An 18,592-nucleotide genomic window follows, 5' to 3' on the forward strand; every position below is an offset into this window, starting at 1 on the left:
GGCTCCACTGCACTCAAAATATCTGTGAATGGCACAGACACTGTAGGCCAGAGGTCTTCAAACTTTTGGATGCAGAGACCCCCTTGTCAAACTTTTTTAGGCGTAAGTACCCCCCTTCTGACAAATTTCTAGAACCTGGTACTCTCCTCATCAACAATAATAAGCACCCCCAATTCCACAGCAAATCATTTTTCAGGTGTGGAAATCATATTAAACAGTGTTTAGCAATGCATGCGCTATTGCTCCTATATGCTAAGCGACAGGTGGCGGTGCGCTGGGGACGCAGATCCTTGCCTAAATTTACGGAATGGGTGAAAGATGTAACGTATGGTAACACACAACTTGAATGCTATTGGGAAACGATGCCGGTCACTTCCCGCCCCAGGGACATCTGGGAGCCCTTTTTGCAGTGGGCCCAAGAGAGGGCTGGCTCCCCAAGATCTACATGTTCATTGTCTGGAGAGGTTTCTGATGATATGGGTTGATGTTGCTGGGGGTGTGGAGGTGTTCGCCTATGCTGCTGGGCTCCAGACGATTTCGCAATTGGTGGCAGCCGGCTGGGTGGGGTGGAGCGGAAGCGGGGCCTCGTCATGGGTGGGGTGGCACGCCGAGACTGGCTAGTCCCTGTGTCCGTAAGCAATAGGGCGGAAGCCCGCCTATGTTACGCTGTGTTGGGGTTCGATGTCCAAACATGATTGCTATTGCTGTGTGCTACTCCATATATGTTGCTCCCTTTGCAGGGTTCGCTCCTCAATTGCTAGTGTGCATTGTTTGGTTACTGTTGCTTTCCATCTGTACCAGAGGTTGTTTTGGTTATGGTTATGTAAAAGTGAATTTGGGTGTAAATGAAAAATGATCATTGTATACATGCTGCTTTACAGTGATCGATTGGTTCAGAAATTGCCTGCTTTTGCTGTGGCTCTGTATATCTCTAACTGTAATGTCATGGATTTGCTGACCTGAATAAACAGATTATAAAAAAAAAAACAGTGTTTAGCAAACCAAAGATCAGTGAGTGTGGGGGCGTGGTCAAAGGTGTAGCTAAAAATAAAGGATCTCATTTATGAGGAATTGGCGTAGGGCAGCGCCACGTGTCTTCTTGCTGTGCTGCCCTAAGCCAATGTCAAAGGGCCGGAATGCACCATATTTATGAAATACGGTTCATTGCTGTCCTTTCCCCTTGCGTTGCCAAAATGCTGCCTCGCACTAACATGGGCAGGTTTTCTTTTGTGCAGGAAGGGGCATCTTCCTTCACAGTCTGAGAGGTATTTTCCTCATGCTATGAGAGCTGCAGAATGCAGCACATGTGGAAAGAGGAAAAAAGAGGAGAAATTAAAACATTTGTCCTCGTTACGCTTCCACTGGGGAGGCGTACATTTTTGGCGCTGCCCCAGGTTTACATGATTTTGTAAATATGGGGCAGCATCAAAATCCATGGAAACCCCCATGCAACACATCCTTGACGCATAGTAAGGCAATACAGTGACTTGCGATGCTTTGCCATACTCTATATCTATGACTCCATGCACAGCCATGCAGAGATACTTTGCGCTGGCGCATAGGTATGGTTGAGAGGCTTGCGCAGCCAGAGAGTCAAAAAAAGTTTTAGGTCTTTGATTTCAGGCACCTACATATAAAATAATGGGTGGCGTAAATAAAAAATACATGTAAAAAAAAAAGTTGTTACGCAGTGGGAAATGCATTGTAGTACATTATGAAACCTCTATTCGTCATCGTGATCTTGGCCAAAAGGCCGAGAAGCCTTTATTAGTTAATGCACTGCAGAGTTCTGTTTGTAACCGAAGAGGCACAGCTTTAAATCTTGGTTGGTGCAGTGTAGAATAGTGACTTGTGTATTTTTAGTGCTACAAGATCACAGCCTGTGACAAAAAGCACTGTGAATATGAAAGTCATTATTTTATACTTGCATTGCATTACCCACAGTCGAAGATAGACTGATGCAGAATGTGTAAATAGTTTTACGATAAAATGGTGCTTCCGGAATGTAGATTTTAGTGATACCAGGGTGTATTTAATGCAATTTCTTTATTTTTTCTTTTTCTTTTTGACATAACTGTCCGTTTAGCACCTCCTTAGAGGTACTGAGGGCTGTGTAAATACAGTTATGATTAAAATCAAGCACTTCACAGCCCAGTTGTTAACTCTTTGCACTACTACTACTACAAAAGAAAAATGTTTGTCATCACAAAGCTTGTAACAATTCATGGGTTCCAAGCACCCTTTACACTTGCAGATTAACTAACAAGGCACATTTGTATTTCTTTCAGATGACCAGGCACCCTGGCACGAAAACTTTTCATAGCACAGGAGACTCAGCTGGAGCATTTTCACAATCAAAATTAGCCATCCTTTTCCAAGACGAAAGCAAACGTTTTGGATTCCAAGCACAAGTGAGGTTGGGGAATGCGCGACCCCCTTCCCAGGACTCCACGGCCCCCCTATGGGTCGTGCCCCACAGATTGAAGACCTCTGTTCTAGGGCATTAACAGGGTGCAAGCCAACCAGACCTTGGAGTCCGCTCTTCTATCCTGAGATTAAGTGGGAGCAGGTCCAGCCCTTGGTGTTTCTCTCTACAGGCAAACCAGTAGCCTCAGTGCAGAGTTCTAGTCCTTTGTTTCAGCAAGTGCGTGCTTATCTTCCTCAGGTGGCAGCAGCTCTCAGGCTGGTAGCCACAATGCCAGTTAAGAGGTTATGGGTGGAGAGGACCTCTAAACAATTAAGAATCTTCCCACATGCAACCCTACCCAGCCATGCATCACTCCCTGGCGATTAAAACTAAATACTGATGTGCATCTGTCTGAAGTTAAGATGTCAGAATCTTCCTCCTAAGGTGTCTGCAGAAATGAACTTACAAGAAAAAGAGTTGTGACAGGGATTTCTCTCCTACTGGCATTGGTGCCACTCTGGCTACTTCATAAATGGCATGGTAAGAGTTGCATCTGCCTTGACAGGTGCTGTTCATGATAGTTGATCACAGCCCCATCCCCCAGGCAGGGACCTTTGTTCCTTTGCAAAAGCAATTTACATGTCCCAGCATTATCTGGAAATGCTACAAGAGTATTTTCAAATCAGTTTCTTGTAGGTTTAAATTTTAAATTACTTTTCGAGTCCATGAACCATGCTATGTGCTATTCCCAAATTGAAGTTATTCATTATATAGTGCCTATAACATAATCCAGTGCTTTTCTCTGAGAACCACTCTGCAGTCATTATCACCATCATGAAATGTAAAGCTTAAGTTGACATCTTTAAGTAGCATGCACCAGCCATGTGACTGGTATAGAAAAGGTTTGGCCCTGGCAAAAAATTCTGCCATGCCAAATTTGCAACTAAAATAATGACTTTGATAGTGCACCCTACATTTGGGAGTTAGTAGAAAGGAAAAGTACAGGATGAACACTAGGTACAGGGGCAAAGAAAATCAGTAGTCACTGTTAAAAATCTAAAGCTTCTGCCCGGGGTCAGAGAAAACACATACTTTAGTAATATCAGGCCACGCTAATTTACCTATATTTCAAACGCCATGTACCATGTCATGAAAATGTACCACGTTAGCGCTTGCATTTTACCAAAGCAAACTACCCTCTATAACGAGATGCTCACCCAACATGCAATTCCTTCAACATGGGCTCTTGTCCTGCAGTCTGGTGAGCTGGTTGGCCCTCATGAAGCTAGTCACATTTGCTTTTCACATAAGTACTTTGACGGTAACTTGTTTTTCCCCACAAAAAACACTAGGGTCCTAAGAGCTTGATCAGTCAGTTAATCGGCCATTTATATTGCTCGGGCAAAAGATGGCTAAGAATTTAAAACTTGAGACAACTTCTAAACTTGCCTGAGAGCTGAGCCAATCCCTGTAAAATGGGTAAAATCTAGAGCGCGAGTGCAAACAGGGAAGAGCAGGTGATTTAATATTTGGACTGGCTGTGTTAAAGCTATGCATTTCTAGCTTCCCAAGCACTGTCAAAGGACTACTCACAGGAAGTAGGAAAATCAGAAATGACATGCTATTGAACAGCAAGTGGCAGGGCAGTCCAAGAGGCAAGATTCACAGAAAACAGGAAGTCTCTGAACTTTTACAACAGTGCTGGTCAAGATTTGCTTGGGCAGCTCCAGTATTCGGTATTCTCCCGCCCCCTTAGTAGACATGGACAACATTACATTAGCTTCTAAGGATTCACGGGTCCCAAGCACCCTTTACACTTGCAGATTAACTAGCAGGGCACATTTGCATTTCTTTCAGGTGACCAGGCACCCTGGCATGAAACGTTTCGTAGCACAGGAGACTCAGCTGGAGCATTTTCACAATCAAAATTAGCCATCTTTTTCCTAGACGAAAGCAAACATTTTGGATTCCAAGAACACGTGAGGTTGGGGAATGTGCAACCCCCTTCCCAGGACTCCACGCCTCCCCTGGGAGTCGCGTCCCACAGATTGAAGACCTCTGCTGTAGGGACACATTCCTCATGCAGCTGTGCCCTCACCTGAGGTATAGCGCACCCTGCCTTAGGGCGGTGAGGCCTGCTAGCGGGATGACCTACCTACGCCACAGGCAATGGCTAATGGGCATGGCACACATGAATGAGTGCCATGTCGACTCTGAAGTTTTGTCTGCACCAAAGCACACAGCCTCCAATGGCAGTGTGTATGCGTTTGGTGAGGGGCTTCTGAGGGTGGCACTGTACATGCTGCAGCCCTTAGAGACCCTCTCTGGTCAAAAGGCCCTTGGTTTAAATAAAATAAATAAATACTTTTCCAAGGGACTTGCATGTGAGCCAGAGGTGTCCAATTGTGGAAACAAAGGTACAGTTTGGGGGAAGAAAACCGGCCCTGGTAACCCGATTGGCAGAGACCCAGGGCACACTCAGTGCAAGTGCATCAGATATCAAGCAAAATGTGGGGGGGGTAACCATGCAAAAATGGGCACTTTCCTACCATATGTTTCCTCCTTCTCCCTTTATCATGCCTCAGTGGGACCTTAATCTAGTCGTGACGTTCCTGATGCACGCTCCCTTTAAGCCCTTGCACAACTGTCCCCCTCAGTCTCCTTACCATCAAGATGGCCTTCCTAGTGGCAATACCGTCTGCCAGGAGGGTCAGTCAGCTTCAGGCTTTGTCATCCAAGCCTCCATATCTGAGCATCTACCAAGATAAACTGGTTCTTCCCACTAAGCTTCCTTTCTGCCAAAAGTGATTGCTCCCTTTCATTTAGGTCAGTTCATCACACTGCCTACTTTTTATGCTCTGCCACATCCCTCTAAGGAAGAGGAGCGGCTTCACTGACTGGACCCAACAAGACTGCACAAAAGTCTGGGTAGTCCAACAATTCTTGAGGTATGGCGGAGCGAAGAACAGAAAGGCTGTGCAGAAGCAAACCATCTCCAGATAGATTGTGCTCTGCATTAACATCTGCTACATATTGGCCAAGAAGTAACCCTCTGAGGGTTTGCATGCTCATTCTACAGGAGCCATGGCTGTGACTATTGTGTTAGCACACGTAGTTCTGGTCTTGGACAGCTGCCAGGCAGCGACGTGGGCATCTGTTTACACATTTACCAAGCACTACTGCCTTGACAGTCAGGTTTGTCGGGACGGGCACTTTGCCCGTTCGGTCCTGCAGGAGGACATTTAGCGTGAAATTGTTTTGCAGACCCACCTCTGGGGAGGTATTGCTTGGGTATCTTTTCCAAGGTAAGGAATCTGCAGCTAGAAGTCTGCCAGATGAACCAGTTACTTGCCTTCGGTAACGACTTATCAGGTAGACACTCTAGCTGAAGTTTCTTAACCCAGCTAACCATCCTTCCTGCTCTGCTAACCAATTTCTAGGGACAGGGCTTTCCCCTTTCAGGCCCTAGTCACAGCAGTGGTCCGTGTTTTTCGTGGCTCCGGTCTCCGGCGTGGAAAGCCACGAAAAGAAACTTGATGTCAGTGCGCGGGAGTGGCACCTGTATAGGCAGCGTGCACGTCACTTCCAGCATGAAGCGTGGAGAGTTAGTTCCTTGGTTATTGAATCTTGAAACGCCTAAGGCAAGTCATGCCAGGCTTCCGGGACTTCAGAGAACTGAGCAATGGAAAAAGTGACATTTTCAGATGGAAATGTAGGAGTTTTTGAGAAGTATTGATCGACAGTACAGTGAGAGATTCAGAGCCCAACAATAAAGTTTTAGCAGACCAGTTGATATATGGATTATGTGTTGCCAATCACTTGATTTCCCAAATTATTGGATATGGGGGGAAGAGAATAAATGAAATGTGATGGTTTCATCTGGACAGCTTTTTTAAGAGCTAAGGGTTGAGTTTCCTCTACTTCTAGGCTACTAGAGTTCAGTCCACAGCTTCAACCGCTACTAGTATTTCTTAGTTGATGATTGGAATGTGATGGTAAGAGGCCCACTTGATGTCCATATAAACATTTGAGTCGCCACGGTCTATGAGAACAGGAACCCCACAGGAGTTGGAATTGAGTAATAACTGTCCTTGCAAGAGAACGAAGATGGAGGAACTTACATGTGTAGCTAAGTATATGTTATGTTAATTAAACTTGATATAGCGTGCACGCTATCGAGCCAAAGGGTATCTCAGCGCTGCAGACAGTCACAGTAGGAGGAATCGTTAGAATAGAAATTATTTGAGCATTTTCCAGTATTTATGGTATTCAGTGCACAGACTGAAATGAGGAGGTAAGCTGTTCCAGTAAACTGGAGCAAAGTATGAAAAGGCCCTGCCACCACATCTATTCAGTTGAATACGGGGTACGCTCAATAATGCTTTGTCCCTGGACCTTAAATTTCTTGTAAGGAAGTAGTGTTTGAGGTGTTGCAGAAGATAACTGGCACCCTTACCTCCTAATGAGTTTTAAGTAATGCAACAGATTATAAAAGTGCTTCTCTACTTGACTGGTAACCAGTGTAGAGATTTCAGCAGTGGTGTGGAGGCGGAACCCTACTGAAGGTTGTAAACCAGTCTGGCTGCTGTATTTTGCACTACTTGGAATTGGGTCGTAAGGGTCTCAGCTGCGGCCAGTAGTGTATTACCATAGTCCAGTCTACTAATTATTACACCCTGGACTAGCGCTCTTCTGACTGAGATGGTGAGATAAGGAAAGGCTCTTCGTTGTAGGCGCATGGTTTGACAACAGATACCTGTGGTAGCCAGGATCTGCTCTTTCATTGACAGTGTTTGGTCTAGTTTTACACCAAGATTTCTCACTGTCTGTCTGGGTTTGGAACCAAGTCCTGTTCAGGTGGCCACCACTCATCAGACCAGAGTATATTCGCCTTGCCAAACTGCATGATCTCAGTCTTATCGACATTCAACTAAAGGCTGTTTGCTGTCTTCCATCTTGAAATAGCTCACATTTCCTTGGCAAAAAGATCTTTTATTTTAGCATGGTCTTTGTCCAAAGAGAAGATCAGCTGTGTGTCATCGGCGGATGATATTCTTTCAAAACCCTATGTCTCCGTGATCTTAGCAATGGGAGCCACATATATGTTGAACAACATTGGGCTCAAACAGGAGCACTGTGGTACACCCTCGTGAGTCCGCATGTTGTGGGGTTTAAAAGGATCAAGAGAAGTGGTTTGAGTTCCATTTTCCAAAACGTTTTGGAGCCGTTTAAAGGTCGTCCCATGGATCCCCATCTCTTGTAGTCTCTGCAACAGCTTTGAGTACAATATAGTGTCAAAAGCTGCGGACAAGTCCAGCAGCACCTACATAGATAGAACCCCAGCATCAAGTTAGTCTTAGTGAGTCAGTGATAGCCAATAGTGCTGACTCTGTACTATGGTAGGGTCTAAACCCTGATTACAAAGGGTCCAGGAATTGATTCGCCTCAAGATAGGCTGTCACTTGTTTATTAATTAGACCTTGTAAAAGTTTTCCTAGAAGGACCAGTAGTGAGATTGGATGGTAATAAGATAGGTAATTGGGATTAGAATTGGATTTTATTTTAATGAGTAATACTTGCACAGATTTCCATTCTAAAGGAACAGTGCCTGATTTAACTGTTAAATTAAACAGTGTATGAATTGTAGGAGCAAGCTGTTTGGAAAGTAAGGCCATAATCCTAGGAGGGCAAGGGTCTAAGTACCACTCACCTCTATTCTCTGCTAGTGATGAGTTTATTAGTTTCCTGACTTCCGAGATGAGCAAGCTGGTTGAACAGGGCAAGTAGTTAAAAGGTGACCGCCCTGGCCACAATAGATGCTTAAGTCCAACTTCCTTTGTCTAAAACTTTCTTCTTCTGTGAGAGGAACTGTAGAGCATTTGAACGCGGTCTTAAAAGGCAAAGGTATATAGGTGGACTTTGCCAAAGATTGTTTTCTATGTTGCAGGTGTCTTTCCTGAAGACGACTCATTCTGGAGGGATAACAGGATGAGGTTCTGAAGAGTAGGTGGTATGGCAACCCTTGCAAGTTCATCTTTAATTTCATCCTTTAAACCTTTCCGGAAAAAGATTAGACTCGGTACTGTAGAGAAGCTGAGTTCAAAGGAGAGCAGAGAGCAAGCAACGATACAGTCACATCTGCGACACAACTGGACTTCATAATGGAACTCCTTATTTAGGGAAAAAACTGGAAGTGGCCCATCTAAAAAAAAAAAAAAAAAGAAACTGGGTTTGACCATCTTGGATTGAAAAAATACATAACTATTAATGTTATTGTAGACCTGAGAAAATAATCTGTGATACAACATAAGTAAAAAATACTGCAAAATGTGCATACAATAATGCACCAAAGTCTATTTATAATCTTTGTCCTGAATGTGGCTTATGCCAGAAGCCGACATGCAGGAAGCTGCCCCATAATCCTGTGTGTGGTCGGGAAACCTGACATGCCCAAGAAAAACACAAGATTGCGCTGGAAGAGGACACAGTTGTGTCTTCACTGAGAAGGAAGACTTTCCGTAGGCCTAGCACTCCTAAACAACCCCCTGCGCCATAGTCCACGATCAGGAGAAAGGTGAGGAGAAAATTCTTTCAGAATGGGGCTGGGAAAAATCATTGAGTGTGAAGGAGGACACATAATATGACTATCAGTAGGCTGGAAGTGTCTGTCAAGTAGTCCAGGTGGGGAGGGAGGGAGGGATTATGTTTCCCACTCAACTACCCCAACATCCACAACACCCCTGTACCTGTTTTCAGTGCAAATCAATTTACCAGAAATTCCAAATGGTTCTACCCTGCAGAAATCTCCCACTCTGCTCATCTACCAGTCATGTAGTCGTAACCAAGGGTTGTTTAGGTCTCGCCTAGCGACGCAGCGCATGCGCTGCTCGCCTGGGCGAGATCTATTGTCGATTTCTTTGCCGAAGAGGGACAGGAGGTGTGCACGCGCCTGGACAGGCGATGTGTACGGCTCCTGTCGTTTGAGCATAACCTGCACATGGAGCGCTTTCACTTTCCTAGTGCACGCGAGTGCTTGTCGCTTTCGCGGCCACGCTCGTTTTAATCAGCAAAACTTCTATCTCGTCGACTTTGCTATGCCGTCCTTGCCTTTTTCTGAGTATCTACCTCTCCTTTTTATTTATATACACAAAAGCGCTTGAGAGGCGAAGCCTGGTGAAAATCAAACATACTGCAACAGCTGGCATTGTGCAATCCTGGAGTTACCTCACCACAGCGCCGTCGGGCTCCCAAAGTGCCTGGAGCCGTTGTCTAGACCTGGCACGTTTCCCTTCGAGGTGATGTTTCGGGTACATAAGACTGACAGTCACCTGTCTGGACAAAAAATCACCTGTGTCAGTTATTCTCTGGGCAGACCACATTCCAGGCCAAGCATGCTTAGCCTTCAGCCAAAGGGAGGCAGTTCCCACACGGCAAAGCACTATCAAGTCCCACAGAAAGTCAGAAGGCGCGTGGGGATGGAGTTGTGGTGGATAGCGGTTCTGGTGCTCGTGCTCGCGTCAGGTGGCTACGGTTTGTCACTTGGGAATAGGGACGAGGAAACCGGAAACTTCCATTGTGGAAGCTGTGAACACCTACAACGGGGACCGAAACACGACCTCTGTCTCCAGGTTGCTGGATGTTGGGACCAAGGGCAATGAGGCACGTGAGAATTTTTATTTTTGCGTTTGATAGTTACCGTATTGACTGTTAACGGACTTTTTTGCAAACGCCTCACTCTTTTCTCCTTCGTCGCTCCTTGTTACCCGCCTTCTTTTTTTTTTTTTGTTCTCTTTCTCTCTCTCACCTCTTCTCCCGTGACCTACCTCTCTTAGGTTTCCTTTCATCTTTCCCCTCTACCTCTCTATAGTTGGGACATAATGCGGGCCCCTGTAGCCCTTGACGTGCAACGGGGGCCGTCCAGTCAACCCGAGCAGTATCTGTCAACATCAAGTCTTAGGGGTGCCTTACCAGATTCTGCGGTGGAGTGCCATCATTTTGTTTTGCACCATTGAGTGAACCCAGAGCTAAGCAGTTTCTCGTGTGCACTATAAGTGTGCTTCAGATGTAAAGTTTTAAACTGTATTCGAGTTAGGGGTTTGTACAACACACATCCTGAACCAAATTACTTTAAGATGCTCTCAAATTTGACAATGAAGGAAAACTAGGCGCAATGACGTAAATGATTTGCACCAATCAAACAATTCTGTCAAATGTGTAAGTAGGGGCCCATGTTTCCAGATTGCTAAGTTAACATTTCAGCCACTAGACAGATGCAGCCTTCTGTCTGAAGTTTAACACCAAAGAACTGTGCTGTATGTTTAATTATCTTCCAATGACGCTGATAAAACACTGTCTTCAATGAAGTCAACCTGCAAAATACGTTATGTTATGTTAACGCGATTTGTATAGCGCGCGATTACCACAAGAGGTGTCCTGGCGCTGCGTGTTATATTATAAAACATCGTGGACCCTCACACTGGTGAACGGCTACTATCTTTGCCAGGAGTTACAACAAAAACAGAATGAAACACTAAAAAAGGAAATGTGTACATAATAGCAGCACAACATAACAAAACAGAAAGAGGCCAGATGAAAGAGAAAAAAAACAAGCTTCATGAACCAATAATTTGGTCACAGCATTGCTGCAGATAGTTTGAAATGGTGTGGGAGTTTCGAAGGTGGCCCTTAGTATGGTTTAGTATTGGTTGAAATACCTGTCCCGGTCTTCCTGATGGGCACAGGCTTCTAGGCCCGGCACATTGGTGTGTTTTGGAAGTCGCACAGTAGGTAAACGCGACCAGTACTGTGCTTCGAAGGCTTCGTTTAACTTTGTTTACACAACAGCTACATCGATATTTATTTGAACTATTATTCAATATCGACATTTGCCATATTTAAGCAGACGTACGAATGTGTCCACGGTGTATCTGATATTTCTATCTATATATTTATGAAAGTTATTTTTATTAACAACAGTTTTTCAGGTCAAGGGGCACTAACGTCAGAATCAGTTTTGTTTATAGCAGTGATAGCTAAAAGTTCATACCTGGCAATGTTACACACACAGCTTTAAAATGTATGCACCAGTAAGAGAACACATCTACAATGCATACATTAAACCCTGCATGAGTGAGCACACGAGTGAAAAGCAACTCAGTGAGCGAACAGACTTCCCGACCAATCGGAGTGCTCGGGTCCTCTTTGGCGTATAGAAAAGGCGCCGGTTAGCCGGCGAGCAGCTCTCCCAGTGTTAACCATGAATTTGCTGTGCATTTTCCAGGGTCACACGTTTTGTGAAAAGAAAGCAGGTGTGTAGTGTTGTAGTACAACCATGCACAGCAACATTTTAAAACAGGAAAGTGGGAGACTTTGGGAAAAAAAATCGGGGAAATGTATTCTCATTGGTTTACAATTGATCAGAGGGTGTTTGAGGCGTGAGATTACTAAAAATAAAACCATTTCGGTAAAAAAAAAAAAAACCGGAAGTCCCCCGCCTGAATCGGGTCTATTGACGGGTATGTGAGAACTCTTCCTTGCATCCCAAGTCACCATGCATGTGTAAAACTAGCCCCCCCCCCCATCTGTTTTTTTCATAGCCCGAACTTGAAAGGTATTGGAGCGCTTTATTGGAGCAACAGTTACATCACACAAGGACAGGTTCTTTTTTGTAGGCACAGTGAGATCAAGTGATTTGCACAGAATCACGGGACGTTCAGCAAATGCAATAGGTCTCGCCTTTCATCAAGTTAAAGTCATTTGCTTTGCTATACAATACCATCAGCACAGCAAATGGCTTTAACTTAATCAAAGGCGAGACCTATTGCATTTTCAATGCTTGTTGTCATGTCCTGGAAAATTGAATATGAAAATATATACCTATTTTAGAAGTGGTTTGAAGTTAAGGATCCTAAAATCCTTACACTGAACAATATTGAGCTTAAAGTGCAAATATGCTCTATTTGGTGTAAGAATAATTTAGATATTCCCTCTCTAAGTGAAGTTCCTTTTTGAAATATTCCATGCTCTTGGCCAGACCAGGTAGTACAATATTCTGCTATAAATTGTTAGTTGTGTGCTGTACTTCTAAGTAATTAGGTCACATTATGCATTTATTCAATGGGGTGGGAGATTTCATGATCTGTTTGAAAATGCTTTCAAACATTTACTTCCTCACTTATTTGTTGCTGGATATATGCTAAAAAAACGATGAAACATGCCACTGAGGTGGGTGAAGACTGAGCACCAAATAATGGAATCCTTCAGAAGGTAGTTGACTATATGTACAAACGTTGCTCAATCTCTATGTGTGATATATTATAATTGGGAGACCAATTGATGAATCGTTCCTGTGTTGCTCGAGAAACATACTTTTATAATCGTTTTTAATAGCCTAATTTTAATGTACTTGCCCTCCTTTCTGAACTAAAGTACTTCAGAAAAGGCCATATTGGATGTGAGTAACTTTAAAGTTTTTAGGTATACCTTTTTAGTAATTCTGGTTGGAGCAAGGAAGAACAGGGAAATGCTGTATTTCTGGCCATGAAATGGTAGGTAGTGGATTAATCCACGCCTTTCTGAAAAACGTTAAGTAGTTTACATTTGTTCTACTTCAAAAGAATAGGCAAATATTAAATATGGCAGTCTACAGTATCATCTGCTGCAGTTAAATGCATTCTTCCTCATATAATAGTCATCAAGTTGTTTTTTGTTTATACCACAGACCCTTCTGCATGAAATGATCCATGCCCTGCTGTTTGTCACACACAACAACAGAGACCACGACGCCCATGGAGACGAGTTTTGTAAACACATGCGTCGAATCAACGGTATAACTGGAGCTAAGATTTCAGTAAGTATTCTGAATTGAATAAACCCGTTGTTTTTGAGAGAAGGTCTGCCTTTATTAGCATGTTACGCATTGTTGTCCTTCCTCAGTGGGTCTTGGTTCCAATTAAAGCATGTCTTTTGGCATACCATTGCATTTCATGTTGCAGCATGAATACATTACAGATATTAACGGCAGATTACTGCAGTTCGGCCTGTTTAGTCTAAGTTCTTCCCTCTCTCCTATAAAATCTTGTATTTGAGTCATTGAACTTTTCTTTATAGGATTTCTGGTGCATACTTTGGACCATACCAATGCTCTTAAATTGTATTTAATCTCTTTGCCCTTCTGGAACTTCTGGCCCCAGAGGCAGAAACAGCAGTCCATGTAAGCTCTAATCAGTTATTTAGGTGTAACACTACTTTTCTCAGGAACTTAAATGTTCCTCATGCACATCAATATTTCCTCTGCATATCCTCTTCCTTAGCACACTGTTTCGATACATCGAGTTCATAATATTATATAATAAAACAAAAACCTCAGATGCTCAAATATAATAGAGTAATAAACCATTTAGTTGCCACTGTCTGGAGACACTCATTTTCTGTTCTCTTTTCAAATCTGCAAATGTATGAATTTGCCCATTCAGATGTAATATTTACCCTCTAATCAGTGACTAGAAATGTGATAAGGTTCGATAGTCATTTGGGCCATTATATTGTATTAGATGCAATTGAGGGGTGTACATGGATGCTTCACCAAAGGTAAAGCTTAGTGAAGGATGCACACCAACCCCCCTCTGCACACTGTTCACAATGCAGGACTTGCCTTCTCCTAAATCAAGACTCGCGCTATAGGGCCCCTTCTGCCTACCCTTTCCTCCTTTTCTGCAGGATTACCACCACCTGCCTAAGGCTCCTCCAAGCCTTCTGTCCAGAGAGAGCTTTCTTCTTTCCACCTAGGGTTTCCCTTCACTATTTTGCTCAACTCCAGCATACACACAAAGTTTGATTTCCTTCCTTGACTGGTGTTATTTTTTCTATTTGGGCTTTTATTCCTTTAATTGCCTTCTTTACACGCCATTGCTTTTAATCCTACACTTTTCTGTTCTGCGCTTCATGCTTTGTGTAGGGAGGTGGAGTATTAAGTAGTGAAGGTGGTTAGGCTTTACTATGCAATTCTTTAACAATACCCTAAAGATGGTCCTAGGATTCACAAGTATAAATTATAAGCTCAGTCCTGGTAGAGAGGCAAAGAGCAGTCAGGCTTTACTAAATGAGTATGTGTTAAGCATTTCAGAGTACCAACATGGACAATAAGTTATTGACACGACTTGAAAAAAATCCAACTCCCAATTTATAAAAAATAAAGCAGTTTTGTATATAAATTTAGGTACCAAAACAAAGTCAATCAGATCTGTATAACTGGACTTACAGATCTTTTAAACAAAATGAAATCGGTGCAAAACAATACTGCTAATCATTAGCATTGCGCTCAATGGGAAAAAGCATTAGTGACAATTTGTCACTTGCAGGCCGAGTTACATGGAATCCACTGGGGGTTAAGGTGATGCGGGTCCCAGGACCAAGCCAAGGCAGTCAGTTCGATTTTACCTAGCTCTAGAAGCCCTAGTGCAGAGGTGTCCTAGCTGTCCTTGGTGCTGGAGCGAGAGCCACAGGGGAGCTGGTTTTACCACTTGCATGATGGCGGTGAGGAAAATGGGGCAAAAGTTCATCAACTAGGCCACTGCTGGCGTCAAGATGTTGTGGGGTTCCCTTGAGTTACAGCGTTGAGTAAAGGCGGTGGTTGCCCGACTGGCTACCAAAAATCCTTGGCAGCAGTAAGGTCTGCAGAAATGTATTTCGACATCTGGAGGTCCAGGGCAAAATGTAGCCGTCTGAAACTTGCAGGAGGCCAGGACTAAGTTTCCTATAATGCAATGGACTATCTACCTTTGGGCTATCCCACGGAGGGTCCGATGACCATGGATTCTTTGGTTCTGGTATGTTGCTTTTACCTGCGGACTGCAGAGGGCTAGTTCCTCTAGTCTAAGGGGGCCTGGAGTTGCCTTTGTCTCTCAAAGTGGTCCCTATGTGTGGCTGGGGCTAAACGGTCTTTGTGTCACCTTTTCTATCCAGAACCTTCTATTCTGCCTTTTTTTTAAATGGCTGAAACCTTTCTTAGCTGTACAGACCCGGTAGCCACCCCTAGAAGTGCAGTTAACATTCTGGGGGTGTACACCTCCTTACTACATAATTTTCCCTATTTCGGCAGCACCATAATGAAGAGGACAATCCCCAGATCTTTCTATAGCATTTGACACTGCTTTGTTTTGCCAACTGATCAATAAACTCCACAAGGTAGGGCTCTACTTGTCTGCTTTACATTGGTTTGGATGTTTCTTGGATAAACGGACTAACCGTTCAGCTGAATAGTCTTATCCTCTCCCCATAGCTCTAACTGTGGGGTGCGACAGGGCTCCTCATTCAGCCCCACCCTGTTTAATGTTTATATTGCTTCCCTTGCAAAGTTGGTTCACAAGTGGGGATTTCAGATTTGCTCATATGCCGGTGACACTCCGTCATCTCCATAGGGGAGAAGAACAATGACACCCGACAGAATATTACGGACTGCCTCGCAGAGATGGCCAACTGGATGAGAACATATTGTTTGAATTTGAATGTAGAGAAATCTGAGATTCTGCTATTTGGAGGTGCTCAGCAGATTTGGGATATTTCATGGTGGCCGTTCTCTTTGCGCCCTACTTCTAAGCCAAAGAAAGTTGCCAAAAACGTGGGTCTTCTGATTGACAAGTCCTTGTCTATGCAGGAGCAGGTCATTGCCACTAGTGGCAAATTTTATGGCTTGCTCAAACTTAGAACACTCATTGGAGCTCGGTAGATTGGCCCTGTACCATAGTCCAAGCTCTGGTAAATAGCAGACCAACTATGGGAAATGCTCTCTATATGTCAATGGCAAAGCACCTTTTAACCCGATTACAGGTTATTCAGAATATGGTGGCTGTGCAGACAAATACAGCTCAGCCTCTGCTTGTCTAAAACCTCTTCACTGGCTTCCCTTTCGAAAAAGGGCTACATTTAAACTTCTTTGTCATGCACACTGAGCTTTACAATATACTGGCCTTAGGATTCTTCGTACTAAACTGGATTTTACATTCCCTCCAGAAATCTTAGATTCACCAGTTTAGCTTTGGCTAATACTACACCGATCAGAAAAGTCCGAACCAGAGCCCGCTTTTTTACATACTTGGTGGCAGCTCATTGAAATTTGTTACCTGTGGACCTTCACCGCATAGACTATTACCGCGGTTTCCGAAAGCAGCTCAAAACATGGCTTTTTCCAGAGTAATCATCTTCCTCTCTGTTCTGTAACCCTGTAAGATAGTAATTGAATGTGTTGTTTCTGATAGCTCTGTGGTATCCCTTCGTGGAGGATTGTTTTTGCTTTATAAATACTACTAAATAAATAAATCTCAGCGGTGCCTGGTTGACAGCCCATGTTATCCTATGGGCCGCTGATCACTTACAGTAGTACTTAATGGAAAAGGCTATTATGCAGTTGTATGTTTTCTTTGGTATTGGGGCAAGGGCCAGCAGCAGCAGGTCCATAGGACTCCAACCACCAGGCTCCTCTGTTTCCCCCAACGTCACCAGCCAGCGCCCAGAGGTGCATTTAAGCACAGGGGAGCTCCCGCAGTGTGGCACGCTGCTCTATTCTGCATCAGTGGCGAGAGCAAGCAGCAGCGGGTCCATAGGACTCCAACCACCAGGCTCCTCTTTTTCCTGCAACGTGACCAGCTAGCGCACGGAGGCGGATTTAAGCACAGGGGAGCTCCTGCAGCGCGGGCCTTGCCCAGGCCAAGGGTAGGCCCGTCATTGCCCGTAAGAGGCAAGGCAGGGTCCCCCCCCCCCTTGGCTCTGAGATTGCTCACCAGGTCACAATTGGACTTTTTGCTGCTAAGACCCAAACTGTGAGTGCTGGACATTGTCCTTTCACACCCTCTTTTTTTCTGCACTTTGACTGAGCGCCTAATGCGTTTAGACACATTTTTTTAAAACTGATTTTTTTATCTTTATTCGCATTCAAGTGCTTTCTGTCCTCTTCCAAGCAAGTGATCACTACAAGATTAGACTATTGTTTTTAAACTGATTTTTAACATTTGTCTCATTTCATTGTTAACAGGATGGGTAAAAGTAAGAACAATGCTAGTGAGGGGAGTAGGAAGACAGATGGGCGTTGTTAAAACTAAAGTTGCTCGTAGATCGGCAGCTAATAATTGTATTTTAGATCACATTGATGATCTACGGGTAGAGTGTCATGGTATCCTAGTCTCTGATTCTAACACATCGACTTCAGACAATATGCTCACCTCACGTAGACCCCGCCTCCCCCTAGGCCAAATCCCATAACCAGCAAACAAATTCCCTCTATTTTTACTAAACGTACTATAAGGAGTACAAAGAATAAGTCTCCTTACCGTAGCAACGTTATGCAATCTGTAGTTGTTAACGGTGATGTCGAGATAGGGACTCTCCATCTCCCCACCCCCCTAGCAGAGGCAGAAATAAACCCAACAGATGTGGATACTTTCGACATTAATACCAATAACTTTATTAATACTAGTACCCCCTTGATTAATAGATTCCTACTATTACAGGATCTAGCAGACCATCTCCTGGGAAGGGTGGTAGGAGCTGAGACAATAGCACTTCTGACAAACATAGCTAACATTCGTCAGGAACAAGAACAAAATAAGGAAAAGGCAGAGGGGGATCCAGTAAAGTACCAGAGTTGAGCACTATAAAGACTATAATGAGCTTAGGGCTGAAGTAATATCCCTGAAAGCACTAATCCTGGGGCTTACAGACCAGGTCAAAGTTCTCCTCTCTAAAGATATAACAAAAGCACACACTCCTGATCAGTTTGTGGATCCTATAACAAAGCCTTCCACACATCAGGGTAGTATAGTTTCCCCTATGCCCACGAACAACATAGCTCTCCTAATGTTAATTCCCACACACCCCCCTAAAAAATTCTCCATTTGGAAGACTCCGGCACTAGTGGGTAGAAACACAGGCAGAAATTAATCATTTGCTGCCGACAACGAATTGCACCCCAGTAACAGTTGTGATTTGATGCCTGGTAATACCAAGAGCATTTTTATGACAAATGTGACCAAAATCGAGCCATGTATAAAATATGAAGATAATAATTGTTTAACAAACAAATCGATCCATTGAATTCAAAAGGTTAGAGGTGGCAGATCTGTTAGAGATGTTATCCAATGGGCAAAAAGGATAACCCATCGCTCATCTCAAGTGGATTTGATCAAACTGCAC

The 18,592-nt window shown here is 43.9% G+C and overlaps 1 protein-coding gene across 1 annotated transcript in view; it reads left to right on the forward strand.

Moving 5' to 3' along the window:
- Nucleotides 1-18,592, forward strand: part of SPRTN (SprT-like N-terminal domain) — a 317,435-nt gene that overhangs the window by 116,925 nt on the left and 181,918 nt on the right. Inside the window, exon 3 of the mRNA XM_085611947.1 lies at nt 13,128-13,256. Within this exon, the coding sequence (XP_085468073.1) occupies nt 13,128-13,256 (129 nt within the window). The remainder of the gene's footprint in view (nt 1-13,127; nt 13,257-18,592) is intronic.

The sequence above is a fragment of the Triturus cristatus genome, chromosome 6 (assembly GCF_964204655.1).
Source record: "Triturus cristatus chromosome 6, aTriCri1.1, whole genome shotgun sequence".
Lineage (NCBI taxonomy): Eukaryota > Metazoa > Chordata > Amphibia > Caudata > Salamandridae > Triturus > Triturus cristatus.